This window comes from Oryzias melastigma, linkage group LG19, assembly GCF_002922805.2.
Source record: "Oryzias melastigma strain HK-1 linkage group LG19, ASM292280v2, whole genome shotgun sequence".
Classification (NCBI taxonomy): Eukaryota; Metazoa; Chordata; class Actinopteri; order Beloniformes; family Adrianichthyidae; genus Oryzias; species Oryzias melastigma.
Genome location: NC_050530.1, coordinates 16663376 through 16679880, shown reverse-complemented (window position 1 = coordinate 16679880; position 16505 = coordinate 16663376). Strand labels below are relative to the sequence as shown.

Below are 16505 nucleotides of genomic sequence, written 5' to 3'. Positions count from 1 at the left end.
CATGACAGCTATTGGACGGCAGATTAAAGAGATTCTTTCTCTACAGGTCCGTGTTGACGCCGTCTCCTCTGGTTTGTTCGTTCTGGCTCTACCAGCCAGCCTCATTAGTGAATTAGCTGAAATCTGCAAACTGCTGGTGAGTGACAGTCACGCTGTGTGTGTGTGTGTGTGTGTGTGTGGGGGGGGTGATTGTGCGAAATCTTGATGGTTTTATTTTCCCCTTTCATAACAGCTACACAGTTCATCTAAAAGAGCAAGCATTGCGGACGATGATGAGCAAATGGAGGATGACTGGGAGATGACTAAAGCTCAGCCAGCCGAGGATACGCATGACCTGTTTGATGAGGATGAAGCGTCCAGCAGCTTCATTGGCGCTCACAGACAGAAGGGAGATGGGGTCGACCCCTCCTGCCCCCCAGGTGAGGATACTTAAACACCCGCTACCATCATCTATGGTAAAATCATTCCTGTGGTCTTTTACTCATAATGATGCAGCTTTTAGGCAAAATCTGTATCAAAAATGTTATTAATATTTTATTTTGTCTTTCATTTGTATATTTTTTTTTTCTTTTGTCTCCTGACTATGGAGAGAAAATAGACTCACTCCGATTTGTGGGTGCATCATTCTTGATTTGTGCGTGTGTAATGCTTGATTTGTGACTCATATAATATGTTTTGTTCATAAGTAAAAAAAAAAAAAAATATATATAATTTACACATGCACAAATTAAAATGATAACAGCTTGAAACTAATTACCCAATCAAATCTTTAAAAAGTACCCATAAATTACCTCTTACGCACACACAAACCTCAGTTACACACGCATTTGTCGTGCGTAATTTTTAAAAGATATGTGTGGGTAATTAGTTTCAAGCTGTTGTAATTTTAATTTGTGCATGTGTAAATTGTATTCAGTACTTTTTTTAAATTTTGTTATTTTTTTTTACTTATGCACAAAGTGTATTATATGAGTTGTAAATCAAGAATTATGCACACACAAATCCAAAGTTATGCACAAATCCTAAAGTACGCATGCACAAATCAAGAATAGACACGCACAAACCAAAGTTAGTCGATTTTCTCTTCATATGTGACTACCTTTGTGGCAGTGCAGGAACAGATTCAATAAAAAAATGCCTTATTTTTGTAATTAATAGTTTATTTTTTTAAGAATTTAGTGGTAATTGTGTCTTAGTTGTGTGATGTTTTGGGGTTCAGGAAGTGTGATTCTGACATATTTTCAGTATTGTACCCCTGAGGACTTTCACCAAACTGTTTCCTGCTCCGACAGGCGCTAAATGTCTGCTGGCAGAGGAGAACCTGTCGCAGCAGGACACGGCCCTCCTGGCAACGCTGGCGTTCCTGTGCGAGTGCGGTTCCGTCCCTCCTGCTCACGGTCTGCTTTTCAAACCTCACGAGGTGCGGCGCCGGCTGCTGCTGTTCCTGGAGCAGATGGATTTCAGCAAAGCCCTGCACCTCAACATGGTTGGTTGAAGCTTCCGTTTGAGGTTTTGCTCTCATGATGAGGCTGACGTGTGGCTGTCCTGCAGTATCTCGTCCTGCTGAAGAACCTTCCTGCTGAAGACTCGCTCTCTGCAGAGGAGTTCGATTTGCTCCTCCGGCCTCTCGGGTAAGGAAGTGTGAGGTGCTTTTTTTTTTAAAGTTTCGTCCAGTTAATAATAATAATGAAGTTGTGTACTGGTGTGCCTGCAGGGATCTGTGCGGTCTGTACCGTCAGGATCAGGAGCTCTGTGCTGCTGTGCTGCTCAGCTTGTTACCCTCAGTAAAGAGTCTGGGGAGAGCTCGGCCCGCGCTGGAGGACATGAAACACGTCCAGGGGTGTCTGCTGCAAGTGGTGTCTGGGTTTTGGTTCGAAACTTTCTGTTTACACCCAAACAGATTGTGCTGTCAGTCGCTGTATTGTTTTTTTGATTCACATCTTTATTTATTTCTTTTTTCTCAGTATCTTAAGCAAGACAGGAAAATGTTCGGCGTCCGTGAGAGCGGCTTTAGTGCGGTGTCTTGTCGCTTTGCTTGAGGTAAACCTCAGAGTCCTCTACTGTTCCTAAAATATAGATTTGTTGAAAGAAAAACAAGTAGATGAATCTATTTTGTGCTCTTTTTTTGCTTCTTTTAGGCGGACCCACACTGTAACTGGGCTATTTTGAGTTCCAGAAGGGACAAAGCAGAGGAAGAACGGCAACTGTCTTATGTCCTTCCATCTTACCTTGCAGATAATGACCACTATGTCCGTATGCAGGTGGCTACATCAGTGGAGAGGTGTGCTTCCGCTCTGATGGTTTAAAGTCCCTGATCATATATTTTGAAAGCACTCCCAGTGGTCTTTTAATTACGATTATGCTGTTTTTAGCCGTTTTCTAGAATATAGTGTCTGCAGAGCGGCAGGAGTTCATTAGAAATTCATTTCTGAGTTGTGGGCGGGGCTGTTGGAGCAACCCCACTCCCCTTACCCTCATTGTTGCTGAGAGCTCTCTGTTTATGTGCTCTTCTCCAAGCTTACAGCCCCCCAACCTACAAAAAAAATGTCCAGCAATACTGGAGCCATTTGAACAAAGACTGACATGGATCTAGTCGTCTACAAGTGGATGCTTCAGGATGGAGCCTCCAAGCTGACCTTTTGTCATCTGTTTGCAGGCTGTTTCTGGAGATGAAACCAGAATATCCAGAAATGAGGAAGATGATGCCACTGAAACACCAGCAACAAGCTTTTGAGCACATTTACCTGAAGGCTCAGGAAGGAATGAAGCCTCCAGTAAGATCGTGATGCCTTCACTTACAGTCTCTTTTGTTGCTTTTTCAAGGTGTTTCTCACTTTGCACCATTACTTAATGCTCAATGTTACTCACAGGGAAGCAGTCATTCAGAGGATGAGCAGGACGAGGGCTTCAACCGGAAGGCCACCCTGCTGAAGAGCTTGTCGGTTGTGCTGTGTTGCAGCCCCGTTTGTGAAAAACAGTGTCTGTTTGCACTTCTCCAGTCCTACAAAGAAAACAACATTGAGGAGCAGCTCATCAAGAAGGTACTCCATCTACATTTCTTTAAAGGCTTTGGGCACAACTGCTCTTACGGGTGGATAACGGACTGAAAAATGGGCAAACCTTTACTCTTCCATAGTATATATAAAGGTCGTAGATCGGTTGGTGAACCCAAAAAGCTTATTCTTAATAGAACATTTTTTAGGGCGTTCTGCCACAGGTTGTACTGTGAAATGGGGTGAAAATAGGCAAGCACATTGTACAGATTTTCATTTTTTCAACGCACAGGACTAACAACCCATCAGTGCTGTTCAAATGAAAAGAGTGTTTATTTCATTTTTTTTAAATAACCTTTATTTATTAATGCAGGACAGATTAAGAAGAGCATTCTTATTTACAGCTATGACCTGGCAAAAGGCAAGACCTTTTGAGAAAGAAAAAAAAAGAGATTTCAAGAAATACAATTGAATAGAATCAGAAATAAACATATTGTAAACTACAAAAATCATTGCATTAAGTAACAACAGCATTTATCTTTAAAATGGTCATTAATATGGTTTTTAAAATCTGCTTGTGAAATAAAAGTGTCCAATCTGAGAGTTTTTTTTGCCAGTGTGGAACCAGAAATGATTCAATCAGAGTGTAGTTGTGTTGTGTGGACATCCTACAGGCACTTTTGCATCACCTGCAGACCCGTTATGTGCAGCATTTGAGCGCCGTCAGTAAGGAGCCGGTACTAACCCCATCGCCTTCTGTTTAAACACAGCTTAACAACTATAGTGAGGAGAAGGACAGTGTAAAACCACATTACTCATACGTCATACGTTTGTGTAGCCTGTGTTGTATTGTCCAACAAATACTTCACAATACAAGAACAAATAGATAAATGTGTGAAAATATGCTGCTGAATGACTCTGACTAAAACTTTCTTTCTAGCTAAGAGATGCAATGAATTAGAAAGCACATCTGGAGAAGACTTGCTCTTCCTTCTTTCAGGTGTTGTTGGGTGTGTCGAAGGTTCTGGGCTACAAGAGTGTGAAATCGTTCATTACTTCCCACCTGAACTACTTGGTAGCTGAGTGGCTGTCTCAGAGGCAGTCTGATGACCGCTACACTCTCGGCTCCTTTCCCTACAGTCTGCTCGACCACGACTCCGTCAAAGACTTCTACGGGTGATGCAGAATTCATCCATCTTTGATTGTTTTTGAGAGGAAGGAAGATCGTGAGGGTTAACATCCTGCTCTCACAGTTCCACCTACCAGGTGCTGATCCCTCGCCTGGTCTTCTTGGACGACTTTGAGCAGGTGAAATCCATCGGCAGGTGCCTCGAGGAGGACTGGAGGCAACTGTTGGCCAAGTGCTTCCCCAAGATCATGGTCAACATTCTGCCGTACTTTGCGCTGCCTGGTCAGGATCCACAGGCTGCAAAGCAGAGAGAGAAAGCTCACAGAGTCTACAACCTGCTGAAAGACAGCAGCTGTCTGGGGAAACAGGTGAAGGCAGCAAATACAACAAATTTGACCTGAGTTTCTTTTTAAATGCTTTCTTTACGACAAACATGAACAGTTTCTAAATGTCTTTTGTGTCAGACATGCTTTCAATCATTATTTATTCATCTTTTTGCCTGTTAAGTAGAAATTTAGCTTTTCTACAGAGCTGAGAAGAACAAAAGGTTGTATTCTAAAACTATTTTTAAAGCCACCTCAAAAGTTCAAGGGACATCAGTCCGGCTAGCACAGATTTTATTAGTGTTTTTGTCAAAAAGTTAACAAATTCAGCCTAAAAAAGTGATTATGGTATAAAAAAGTCTGTTAAAGCTGACAGCTGTAACTCCATGGAAGCTGCTCTGTGAATGTGTCCACAGCAAATCGACAGCCTGATCCACAGTAACCTGGCCGACATCGTGGTGGAGCTTCTCATGACTCTGTGTGAGCCGAGTGGAGCTGAAGCAGCCAGTGGAGACCTGCGACGCTTCATCGGGTAATGTTGGTCACTGTGTCTTCTTTCTTCAGTTGTAACCGTAGCATGTGAAATGTGTCGCTAAATGGATTTTCTGTGACTCAGAGAGCTGGATCCGGCACCAAATCCGCCCTGCTTCAGCTCTGATGTCATCACCGCTACCATGGACTACCTCAGCAAGTGTCACAGCGCCAACCACAAGTCCCTAGTCGCTATTCTGTCAAAAACTCCGGTACCATGATGGATTTCTTTCCTCTTTTTTGACACTAACTGCTGTATGTTTATCTTTTTGAACATGAAAGTTGTCTGCTTTATAGATTTCCATTCAGAGGATTCTGTTGGCGGTGTGTGAGAGAGCAGCAGAGACGGCTAACGGCTACGAACGCCACCGCATTTTGCTCATGTACCACCTGTTTGTCAGCCTGCTGCTCAGGGAGGTAAAAGACGGCCTGGGGGGCGCCTGGGCCTTCGTCCTCCGGGACGTCATCTACACCCTCATTCACCACATCAACAGCAGGTCTGCGCAGTAAAAGCGTCGCCTCTTCACTCATTTATTTCACCGTAATCGTCAGACCTGCGTTCTTTCCCCCCACAGACCGCTGGAGTGTGGCGAGGTTTGTGAGCGCAGCCTCTCTCTGTGCTGCGACCTGCTCACCTCTGTGTGTCAGGCGGCGCTGCAGTTCTGCGACGACGCCTTAGACTGCCACCTGCAGGTCATTGTGGGGACTCTAACGGCACAGGTGACCAGTCGGCCTTTTATCTCCAAACAGGTAACGAAAAAATTCATATGTCTGAAGTTTCATTTCACATAAACCCATTTTGTGTCCAATAAAACTAAGGATTCATGATTATATTTGAGATTTAAGCCATATCTTGAAGCTCAGAACTTAAAAAATAGCACGATTAGTTTAACTTTGGTCTTGATAGTCTCACTTCTTTGAATAAGTCTAAATTTTTTCAAACTTTTCCCTGTTTTATTTGAAACACATTGCTAACTAATTTACTACTTATAAATATATATATTTTTTCCGGAAATATCCAAAACACACCATATTTATTTTTATCAAATTCCTACCTGTAAGTTCCATTCTTCTGTCTTTCATAGGTGTTGAGTTTGCTGCAGTTTCTCATCATAGAAAATCAGCAGAAGTTAAAAGAAGCCATCCAAAGTTTGGAGCCTTTCCCGAACCTTCCTGAATTCAAAGAGCTCCGTTCTATACAGCACAAACTCAAATACAACGACGGTACATTCACGCTGAAACAGGTGACAGAAAAAACACCCAGTTCTTCTCATTTAACAGACCCATTCTGGTGAAAATTGTGTTTTTTAGCATGTTTTTGTGGAATTTTTCTGATGTTGGGGACATATTGTTGTGAATCAGGAGCAAATGAAAAAATACTGTTGAAAATGAGCTTATGTCGGACAGAAAATACAGCACAAGCTCCCTACTCTGCTTTGTTCTGATACATCCACCAGTAAGCCTTTTTTGTTGCTTCAGTAATGTTAGTTTGGGAGTGTAAGTGGTTGTAGGCAAGAAGGAGAGTGCTCTGCCCTAATAGGTCCATCCAATGAGTTATCACTAGAGATGTCATGCTAGCTTGTTGCGTTGGACGCCATATTGGAATGGTATAGATGCCTGTTTACTGCTATGCTACAATTGTACAAACAGAGCTAGAAAAACAAGAATGTGACTTTTAACAAGTAAATTATTACTGTCAGCTAATAAAGGAGAACTTAAAGAAAACATTTTAGGAAGATCTGGGAAAGCTTACTCTTTATACTGATCATTTAAGTTGATTTTGTAGTCCAACATGTGCAACCTTCAACACTTATAGAGCCATGTGGGCCCATTTTTCACAGACTAAAACCCAGCAGGAGTCACCAAGGCTCACTTCATCCTTTAGAAAAATAAGACACGGAATTGTATTTATGTCAGTTATGTTAAATAAAAATGAACTTCATTTTGTTTTTGCATTTCGGAGTATTTCTCCTTTTTAAATTGCTGTCAATCAAACTGTCACAGACAGACTCTGTTTGAATTACAACAGCTCTGCTGCACATGCACTAAACCCTCATCTGTTCCTAGTGTCTAGTTCAGGTTCTGGAGAAGAGAAGATGGTATCTTCACATTGACTGCAGTCAAATGAGCCGCCGTTCACATTTCTGTGGTCAAATCAGCATCACTGGATTTTTTGTGTGAGTTTCATCCAATACTTACGGTAGCAGGACTGAGAACGCTGGAAAATCTCCACCAGACTCCACGGAGCTTCTTGATGTGACCACGGAAATGTGAACGGCGGCTCATTTGACCGCAGGCTTTTGGAGGAAGTTCAATCCATGAAGATCTTCACTTCCACGTCCGAGCTGACATCTGGCTCAAAATGATACGGCTGGACATTAACGACACTGGTTGACATTTTTATGTAGCAGCGGTGAAGATTTACGCTAGCGAGACACAGAGCTATCATAAGCAGACGGGGAGGGGGGGCAGAGCTGCTCAGCCTAACTCCGAAAGCCACGCCCCCTCAGAGGAGATTTTGGAAACAGAGGCTTCAGATCAACATGAAAAATGGCTTTTTAAGACATTTAGGTTGTAGGATTTTGGTTAAAAACTTCATAATCATAATTAAAACACTAATGGGAACTTTTTCTTAAATAAAAAGAATTGTCATGAGGGACTTTAAGACACACTTTAAGCTTCCAGGTGATAAATCGTTTAAAGATGAGCTACTCTGTCCATTTTTCTCTCTTCAGGAGATCACCCACTTCCTGTCAGTAGCCTCCTGTGACTCCTTACCTCTGACCAGACTGGAGGGCCTTAAGGAGCTGACCAGACAACTGCATCTCAACAAGGAACAGATTAGAGATCTGCTCAAAGAGTGTCATGGTATTGTACTGTCAATATTCCTTTCTGGTCAGTCTGTGGCACAGTTTAAAACAGAAATGTGGGACGATATATCTGAGACTCTAACTGAACCCCCACACTTCCTCCAAATGTAACAAGTTGTTCTGGTTTTCTGTGGCAGCTGAGCCCTCTGATAGTGTGCTGGTCAAGCTCATTCTCAGTCTGCTGCAGCTTTGTAAGCTAGCAGTCAACCACCCCGGAGGAGCTGAGATTCTCGGTGTGTATCCTCTGGTTTTATCCATGCTTATCTGTCTAGAATTGTTTTGATTGAGTTTGTTTGGGGTTTGATTTTTTTTTTATTTTTTTTTCCTGCAGAGGCAGCAGGGAGCTGCCTGGGAGAGCTGGGTCCAGTCGACCTCTCCACCATCGCCCTGCTTCACGGCAGAGACACCCTCTATAAGAAGGCCGCGACTCTGTTTTCCTCCACTGACTCTCAGAGTCTTTACATCATCCTCAACTGCATGAACGAGGCGCTCACACAGCAGCGGTACGAGGAACCCTGCCGCTCGCTCCGTACATGTGCATTAAAGTGTGAGACTCACCGGTTCTTCACGTCTGTCGTCTGTCAGCATCGAGGTGAAGCGGGCGGCAGCGCAGTGCCTGAAGCGGATCCTGGCCACTCAGGCTGGGGTGGATTTCTGGGACCTGCATAAAAGTAACCGAGACCCCATGCTGGCGTACCTGAATCCGTTCAGAACAGCCAAGAATAAGGTAGAATCAGTCTTGAGTTTATTTATGCTAAAATAATTGTAAATGAGAACTGAAGAGAGTGACCAAATGAAGTCAATTTGGTCACCATGTTTTGGCAATACGTTGGAGCCAGACACCGTCAGTAACCAGTGACTGATCCAAATCGGTATAACTCAATGTTTCTATGGCAACCACTCTCACCAATTGGAAGTGAGCTGGTTGGAAGTTCACTCTCCTACCGCTTGAAAGAGTGTCTGTCACTCTAACGTTTGGAATATTCAAAGTGAGACCACATACTTTTATTGAGGCATCTGATTGGACAGTTTAGAATTTGAATAACTTGCTTTGTATTTTAAATATTTTAAAAATTAGGATTATCAGGAACATGTAAAAAAAAAGAATCAGTGCAAGAATGATTATTCTGATAAACACTGAGTAATAGCTGTTTATTTCTCAACAAAAGTCTAGGATTTCGGCTTTTTGGATCCAGCGGTTACTTCCTGTTTGGAACACAAAGGGGGAGGGGTCACTCAGTCCAGTTCTCATATGCAGTCACTAGCTGCGTTTACATGTGCAAAATGTCAAAAAGATCAGATTGGAATACAAATGTGTATATGGACCATGAAAAACTTTATCCGATTGTAACGAACGTTTACATGCGCCACACTTTGAACCAGAATAAATCATTTTGACATGCGCAGAACTGTCTGAAATAGTCATAGAAGAAGTAGCAAGTTCCTTTGTTAACAATCAAAGCTGCAGCTTTGAGCGAGATGATTTTCTGAGCGTGCTTTTATTATCAATAATAATATTTTAAAGTGACTTTTACTCATAATTTTCTAATTTCGTGTGGTCAGTGTCTAATTCTTGGTCGCTAGGACCCGGAGGAAGGTTTAGAGTTTAGACATTTAGCTTTGGATGCTCTTAATTTACCTGCGGCAACGCAGCAATGTGTATCTTAAATATGTGGGAATGACATCAACCTTTATTTTGTCTGGACACATTTGGAGACACGAATTCTCATGATTGTTTGCATGTTTTCAGAGGACTGTTGGGAGCGTGGAGGGATATCTCTGCATTCTAAAGCCGCCTTTGCAGCTCGCGCGCGCAGAGCAGCCGCACTGACTGCAGTCCAAAGCGCAGACCAAAACAAAGAATCCTCCTCTGCTTGCAAAAATAAAGCTATGAGTGAGGCTGTAGCCGATTGGGTTGTTTGCGCTCCAAAGTCGCCTCTAGAGCGCCACAAACTCTATGAATTCTAGTGCAGTAATGACACACTGTCTGAATAAATTGATCACATGCACCACAATTGAATCAACAGTCGGTATAACCCACCCATCTCGATCAGAAGGAAATTTTGATCCGAATGAGTCTGATCAGGTCAGAGTATTCCGAATGCCGTGTTTAACCGATTTTTAATCTGATCAGGCGTTTATTCCAATTACTTGTGTCCATGTAAACGCAGCTAATGGTTAAAATGTACAACTTCGTCCTTTGATTTGATATAACGTGTGTGTTTATCTTAAAATTTCAATTCTCAAACCATTATTGGGTTTGTAAAAAACAACAGTTTTCATGTAAGTGATTTTAAAGTGAACAAAATTCAAGCCTTCAATAGTAAAATTCTGTAGAGATTACAGGAAAGCTGTTTGTTGTCACTCACTGTTTCGGATGTTTCTGATTAGTTAACAGCTATAAGTGTTGTGGAGAATCTGGAGGCCAAGGCAAAACTGGAGAGCCAGGAGTTTTGGATTCCTCTAATGGGCAGCCACAGGACCTGGATAAGGGAGCTTTGCACTGCTCTGCTCGACAGTGGAGGCGTCAGGAGCCAGCCTCTGCTGCTCTCACGAGACCTGTGTCTGGTAAGTTCATGAATGTCTTCCTTTTAACTCCCACTCCACTCATCTTTTGATCTATTTTTAAATAATTTTAATCAGATTGGGTCTTTAACTTGATTTTTACTTTTGCTTTATCCAAATTACCAAACAGCATCTCTTAAATCCCCTCCACTGTCTTCAGGTCAGTGCAGACCACTGCCAGAGGCTGCTGCCCCTCATCATTCACTCCATCCTGTTGGATGATACCTCCGGTTCCTGGAGGGAGCTGCTCTCCTCCCACATCCAAGACTTCTTCAATTTCTGCGCAAGAACCGCTCAGGCTGTCAGTCGGTCTGCCACACCTCTCATCCCGGATTCCTCAGAGTCCCCCACTCCGACGCAGAACTCATGTGACAAGACCTCTCTGCGGACCATGCTGGCTGTTATTGACTACCTGAGACACCAGCAGAGACCGCTGGAATTTAAGAAGTAAGCTTTTTATACAAAACACGCTCACCTAAGTGTTTGATGGTCCAAAACTTTTAGAAACACTTAATCCAGTCACTTCCTGGCTGATTTTTTGACCAAAAGATATCCTTTCCTGATTCATCTAAATGTTTCAAGCATGTCTTTAAAAATATAGTTTTAGTGTTGGAGCTGATATGGAGATGGTTGTTGGTGGCACAGGATTAACAGAGATATCCAGACTGACTGCGGCTTATTTCAGCACCAACACAAGTTTTGAGATGTTCATGCAGAGAGGAGCTGAGTCGGCTTCAGGGACACCAAACAGCTGAAACTCTAAAAGCAGACAAATGATCTTTAACTGGTTCCTCCTCATCTGACTCCCTGCAGTAAAGAGTAGTAGTTCTCAACTTTTTTAAGGAATTTTATTATAAACAACATTATAATAAAATTTGAATTTATAAAGCTTTGGCAATATTAAAGCAACGCAGTCCTCATTTTAAGAAAACATAAAGTGTAAAACTTGTTTTTGTTTGGAAGAACCCTTAAAGTAAAACCCTGATTAGATTAAAAAACACTTTTTTAGGTATGGAGAATATTCATTTGTACAATTCAGAGCTGAAAACGTCTAAGTATTTGGAAATAAAAAGGGCTAAAACAAAAACAATTACATATAATCAAGCAATTTAGCTTTTTTTAAATAATACACCTGGTTATAAAGTAATAAAAGCAATTAAGTCTTTTATAATTTGGTTTCTTAATGCGTCATCTGTGAAAAGTGCTATAGAAATAAAGATTCTTCTTCTTCTTCTTCTACTTATTAAAAAGTTGTACCCATGTAAGGAGAAAATATTAAACAAATTAAAGGAATATTTCAAATATTATATTTAAGTTTTATGAACGTGAAGAGATTCTCTAGATGGCTCTACTTCCCTTCCTGCTGCGCCAAAACAATTGGATAACTTTGTAATCTAAAGTAAAAGAAATACTCAGAAATACAATTTTCAGCACATGCATGACCTCCAAAGGATTCATTTCCATGTTGTCATGGTGATACTCCAATACCAGCTTCTTGTGAGGAAGCTAGTGTCTTTCCTGCCTTCACGAGGATGCTGTCTCTCCAGTGCAACAGTGTGTGACTCTAACTTTTGGCTGGACCTGAACTACCTGGTCGTGGCCAAAGCTGCTCAGTCCTGCTCGGCTCACTTCACCGCTCTGCTCTACACCGAGATCTACGTTGACAAGATCAAAGCCAACATGGAGGAAAACTGCAGGTATGATGGGAAGTTTTATTTTGTTATATTTTTTTTTACAATCTGTCTCTCTTTTTTTACACGTATTTTTGACTAAATGTGCAGAACCAAATCCAGAGCGTCACGCAAAATCAATTTTGAAGCAAACAGTCAGACCCTCACCATCTCCAGTCTGACTGAGAAGAGTGTGGAAGACGTCAACATCAGTCTACAGGTCAGATGGTTCTTTAGTTTTGGTCATTTATGGAAATATGTAAATTCTGTAATAGAAATAGGTTGTTTGGATTATATATTTTGTAAAAAACAAATAGAAATAACAAATTAAAGTCTCACTCCGATCATCTTTTGATCTATTGCAAAATAATTCCCAGTGGTAATTTAATTACAATTAGGCTGTTTTTAGGCAAAATAAAAAATAAAAAAAATTAAAACTGTCATTTTCTAAGACATAGTCTCTGCAGAGCAACAGTAATTTTATCTCTGAGTTGTGGGAGATACTGTTGCTACCCACTTATGTCCTCCATCTGTTTGCGTGCTCTCCCACTACCTTACAGCTCTATTTTAAAGGCATTCCCGGTGGTCTTTTGATTATAATTATGCCAAAATGTAAAAACTTGGCGTTTTCTAGGACATAATTGCGGGCAAGGCCGTTGGCGCAGAGCAACCCCACCCCCCTTCCCATCTTCCATGCGTGTAGATTCTCTCCCACTAGCTTACAGCCGCTCACACCCCCAAACTAACATTACTGGTGCAAGAAAAATGGCGAGCAACATTAGAGATATCCAGCCACATGCCAATGTAGTGGATGCATCAAAAGTGGGGAGCTTGTGGCCCAACTAGCACATTTTCTACATAACAAATACAGTCTCTTTCAAACTGCTTTTTTCCATCTGCTCCTGATTCACAACCATTTGAATAAAGAAATACTCAGAAATATAATTTTGTACTTAGTTTTTTGTCCTTCATTATGAGAAAAATAGTACAAGAACATAGTAAAATGCCAAATTTTATCGGAGTGGGTCATTAATCCACCTAAAATCAGTTTTTTGTGCATGAGTATGTTCTTATTGTTGTTGTAGGAGCTGCTGATTGAAGTTTATCGCAGCATTGGCGACCCGGACAGTCTATACGGCTGTGGAGGAGAGACCATGAGCAGCCCGTTGATAAGGTAGAAGCTGAACATTGCGTATTTTTGCCGACGCGTTAAAATCCCACTTCAACCATCTTTTGATCTATTGTAAGATTGTTTTTTTAATTATGGTTATACAGTTTTTAAAAATTGTGCATCAAGAGATCATTAGAAATTCCCCTCTGGGTTGTGTTGGTGTAGAAGCATTGATATCCCAGCAGGCCTTTGTTTATACTTTGTCTTGTTAGCTTCCAGACCCTCATAATCCCAGGATAACATTAGGAAGAATGAAGACATTAATGGATCTATTTGCCTGCAAGTAGAGGGTTCAGAATTGGAGCCGAGGAGAGAGACTTTGTCCCTCCAGTGACACTTTATGTGCTCCTGATCCATCTTGATTTGAATAAAGAAATACTCAGAAATTTTTATATATGCCCCCCATCACGAGAAAAACTCTACAAGAACATGTCAAAACTTTTAAGTTTATCAGAACTTTGTGTGCTGTTCCACACAGGATTCGAACCTATGAGCACGAGGCTTTGTGGGGAAAAGCTCTGACCTCATATGACCTTCACACCACTCTGCCTGAGGTCACCCGACAAGTTGGAGTTGTGGAGGTAAAATGTTTTAAAAGAAGCCTTCAAAGCATTGTTCCTTTTATTGTGAAATGTCCTGTATCTGAACGTCCCACACGTCCCACAGGGCCTGCAGAATTTTGGTCTGAGCAACATCCTGGCCACTTACATGAAGGGTCTGGAGAGTGAGGGGGTGGAGTGGGGCGCTGAGCTGCGAGAGCTTCGCTTCCAGGGTGCCTGGAGGAACAGCCAGTGGGAGTGTGAGCTAGCAGAGAGGTACAGAGGAGATCAGTGAATCACAGTGAAGTCTAAAGCTCTTGTAATATCTTAAACTGTTCCCCTGTAACAGAAGTGAGAAATCTATTCCGGGCTTTCATGAATCCATCTTTTGTTCGCTGCAAGCACTGAGGGACAAAGAGTTCTCCATATTCGATGAAACGCTGAAACAGGCTCGGTATGGAACCCCCTTATGACGTCATGTTTGTGCTTGTAGAGGTGGGTTTCCACAGCCTGCGTGTCTGTTGCAGGTGTGCTGAAGTGGAGGAGCTCTGCAGGGACAGTCTAGAGGCTGTGTCTTCTCTGTACCCGGTCCTCAGAAACCTGCAGAGCATCAAGGAGCTGGAGAGTGTCAAGCAGCTGTTCTGCAGGTCAGTTCAATTATGAAACTACAATAACTAGAAAACTTGAATTACCTGTGATAATATTAGAGTGAATCCTTTTTGCTGAATGTGGTCGCTGAAGAAATTTATGGTAATTGCTTAATACATTTGCTGAAAATGTTAAAGTTATAGAGCGAAACTTTTGCAAAATGCTAAAGTTGCATAAATTGCAGAAAGTGCACAAATAATTTGAAGAATTTCTTATAAAATTGCATAACTTGTGTAAAATGTTAAGATTCGTAAGAGATTTATATACCAGAAGTACAAGCATGAATGTCCTAAACATGCTGAACGTTTTGATACCAATATTGCAGAAAGTTTTAAAAGGATGTCTTGTAAATTTGCATAAACTGCATAAAAATGTCAAAAATCGTTGAATTTATGAATACTGAAAATACAAGCATGGATGTCCTGAACGTGCTGAACATTTTGATATTAATATTGTATTGGTTTCAAAGTGCACAAAGAATTTGAAGAATTTCTTATTTCTATGGCCCTAAAAAGTTGCAGAAATTGCGTAAAATTTTAAAAATTGCAAAAATGTGAATACCAAAAGTAGAAGCAGGAATGTCTTGAACTTTTTGATAACAAGATTGCTTAAGTTTCAAAAGTGTACAAAGTTTTTGAAGGTTTTCCCATTCTTTTTATGGGGCTAAAAAATTGCATAAAATCTTAAAAACTGTAAAATATATCAATACTAAAAGTAAAAGCAGTAATGTCCTGAACGAGATGAACATTTCGATACGAATATTGCTGAATTCACTCAAAGAGTGATTGAGTTTTTACGTGCCAAAATACATACGAAAGGAGCAGGAGAATCCCTTTTGTGTGAATGGTGTAAAACATTCATACAACAGGAGTCAAATGTGGCGCTAAACCGTCAGTTCTTTTCCATCAGGCCTTTCTCTGATCTGGCTCTGAACGACATTTGCCGTCAGTGGCGTCAGCACTCCCAGCTGCTGGCAGACAGCGACTTTGCTGTGGTGGAGCCCATTCTGGCGGTGCGGTCTGTGGCCCAACATGCCCTCCTGTCCAAAGTGGGAAACTCAAACAGCACAGAGAGCCTCAGTTCTGCGCTCACAGACCATCTCATGGAGCTCAGTCGTTGGGCTTGCACGGCTGGCAACACTCAGGTAAAAGCAAAACATGCATCCCGACAAATATAAAGCCAGAAAAGTTTTTTTTTTTTTTAAGTCTCGCTGTTTTCCAGCTTGCAGAGCGTGCAGTCCACCAGATGAAGATGCAGGGGGGGGCAAGGACCTCATGGCAGCTGGAGGAAGCCCAGGTCTTCTGGGCAAAGGGAGAGCAGGGTCTGGCTCTGGGCCTGCTGAGACAGATGATTCACAGTCTAGAGGAAAAGGTCAAATATACATTTTCTACTGTAAATCCAGAAAACCTAGGAATAATAATAACTAGGAAAGTTTCATTACCTGGGAAAATGCTAGTGTGAATGCTTATTGCAGAATCTGGTTGCTGAATATGCTCAAGAAATTTACTCTAATTACTTAATGGTTTTCTGAAAAAGCAAAAACTATTTGCAAATGCTAAATTTGCTAAAACACTTCAAATTTTGTTAAAGAACTATGAAAGAGCGCTGAAGTTGGCCTAAATTTTAGAAAAGTTGGTTGTAAGTTTGCTTCAAAATCCTTAATACATGCAAATTTTGCAAAACCATGTGGTGTGTTGTTTAAATGTTAGCTAAACTCTAAATTAGCCCAAAAAACCTTAGAAGATGCCATTTTAGCCTAAAAAGATAGCACATTGCTAAAATACTAGCACAACTCCAAAATAAGCTAAAAATCCTCAGTAAATGCCAAATGATTAAAATAAATAAATAAACAAATAAAATGTTAGCCTGCTGCTAAAATATTTGGTAAACTCAAAAGTAGCCTAACAGACCACAGTGGATAACAAATCAGCCCAAAATGTTGACATGCTGATGAAATAAAATTCCAAATTAGCACGAAAAAACCTCAGTAGACAACATATTAGCCTTGGCATGTTGCTAAAATATTAGCTAAATTCCAAATTAGCAAAAAAAAAAAAAAAAAAAAA

The 16505-nt window shown here is 41.2% G+C and overlaps 1 protein-coding gene across 2 annotated transcripts in view; it reads left to right on the top strand.

Moving 5' to 3' along the window:
* The window catches only part of atm (ATM serine/threonine kinase), a gene marked incomplete at its 3' end in the record, with an annotated part of 34726 nt that overhangs the window by 11972 nt on the left and 6249 nt on the right, over positions 1-16505 (top strand). For both annotated transcript variants that reach the window (XM_036217030.1, XM_024276971.2), the window contains 31 exon segments: positions 47-136; positions 233-419; positions 1293-1486; positions 1552-1631; positions 1715-1870; positions 1965-2040; positions 2139-2281; positions 2657-2774; positions 2871-3041; positions 3994-4169; positions 4247-4490; positions 4862-4977; positions 5062-5188; positions 5274-5473; positions 5552-5726; positions 6062-6220; positions 7712-7844; positions 7984-8079; positions 8178-8349; positions 8432-8573; positions 10238-10414; positions 10572-10858; positions 11959-12108; positions 12193-12301; positions 13167-13255; positions 13731-13833; positions 13919-14067; positions 14141-14245; positions 14319-14438; positions 15349-15583; positions 15661-15810. In XM_036217030.1, the coding sequence (XP_036072923.1) occupies positions 47-136; positions 233-419; positions 1293-1486; positions 1552-1631; positions 1715-1870; positions 1965-2040; positions 2139-2281; positions 2657-2774; positions 2871-3041; positions 3994-4169; positions 4247-4490; positions 4862-4977; positions 5062-5188; positions 5274-5473; positions 5552-5726; positions 6062-6220; positions 7712-7844; positions 7984-8079; positions 8178-8349; positions 8432-8573; positions 10238-10414; positions 10572-10858; positions 11959-12108; positions 12193-12301; positions 13167-13255; positions 13731-13833; positions 13919-14067; positions 14141-14245; positions 14319-14438; positions 15349-15583; positions 15661-15810 (4629 nt within the window).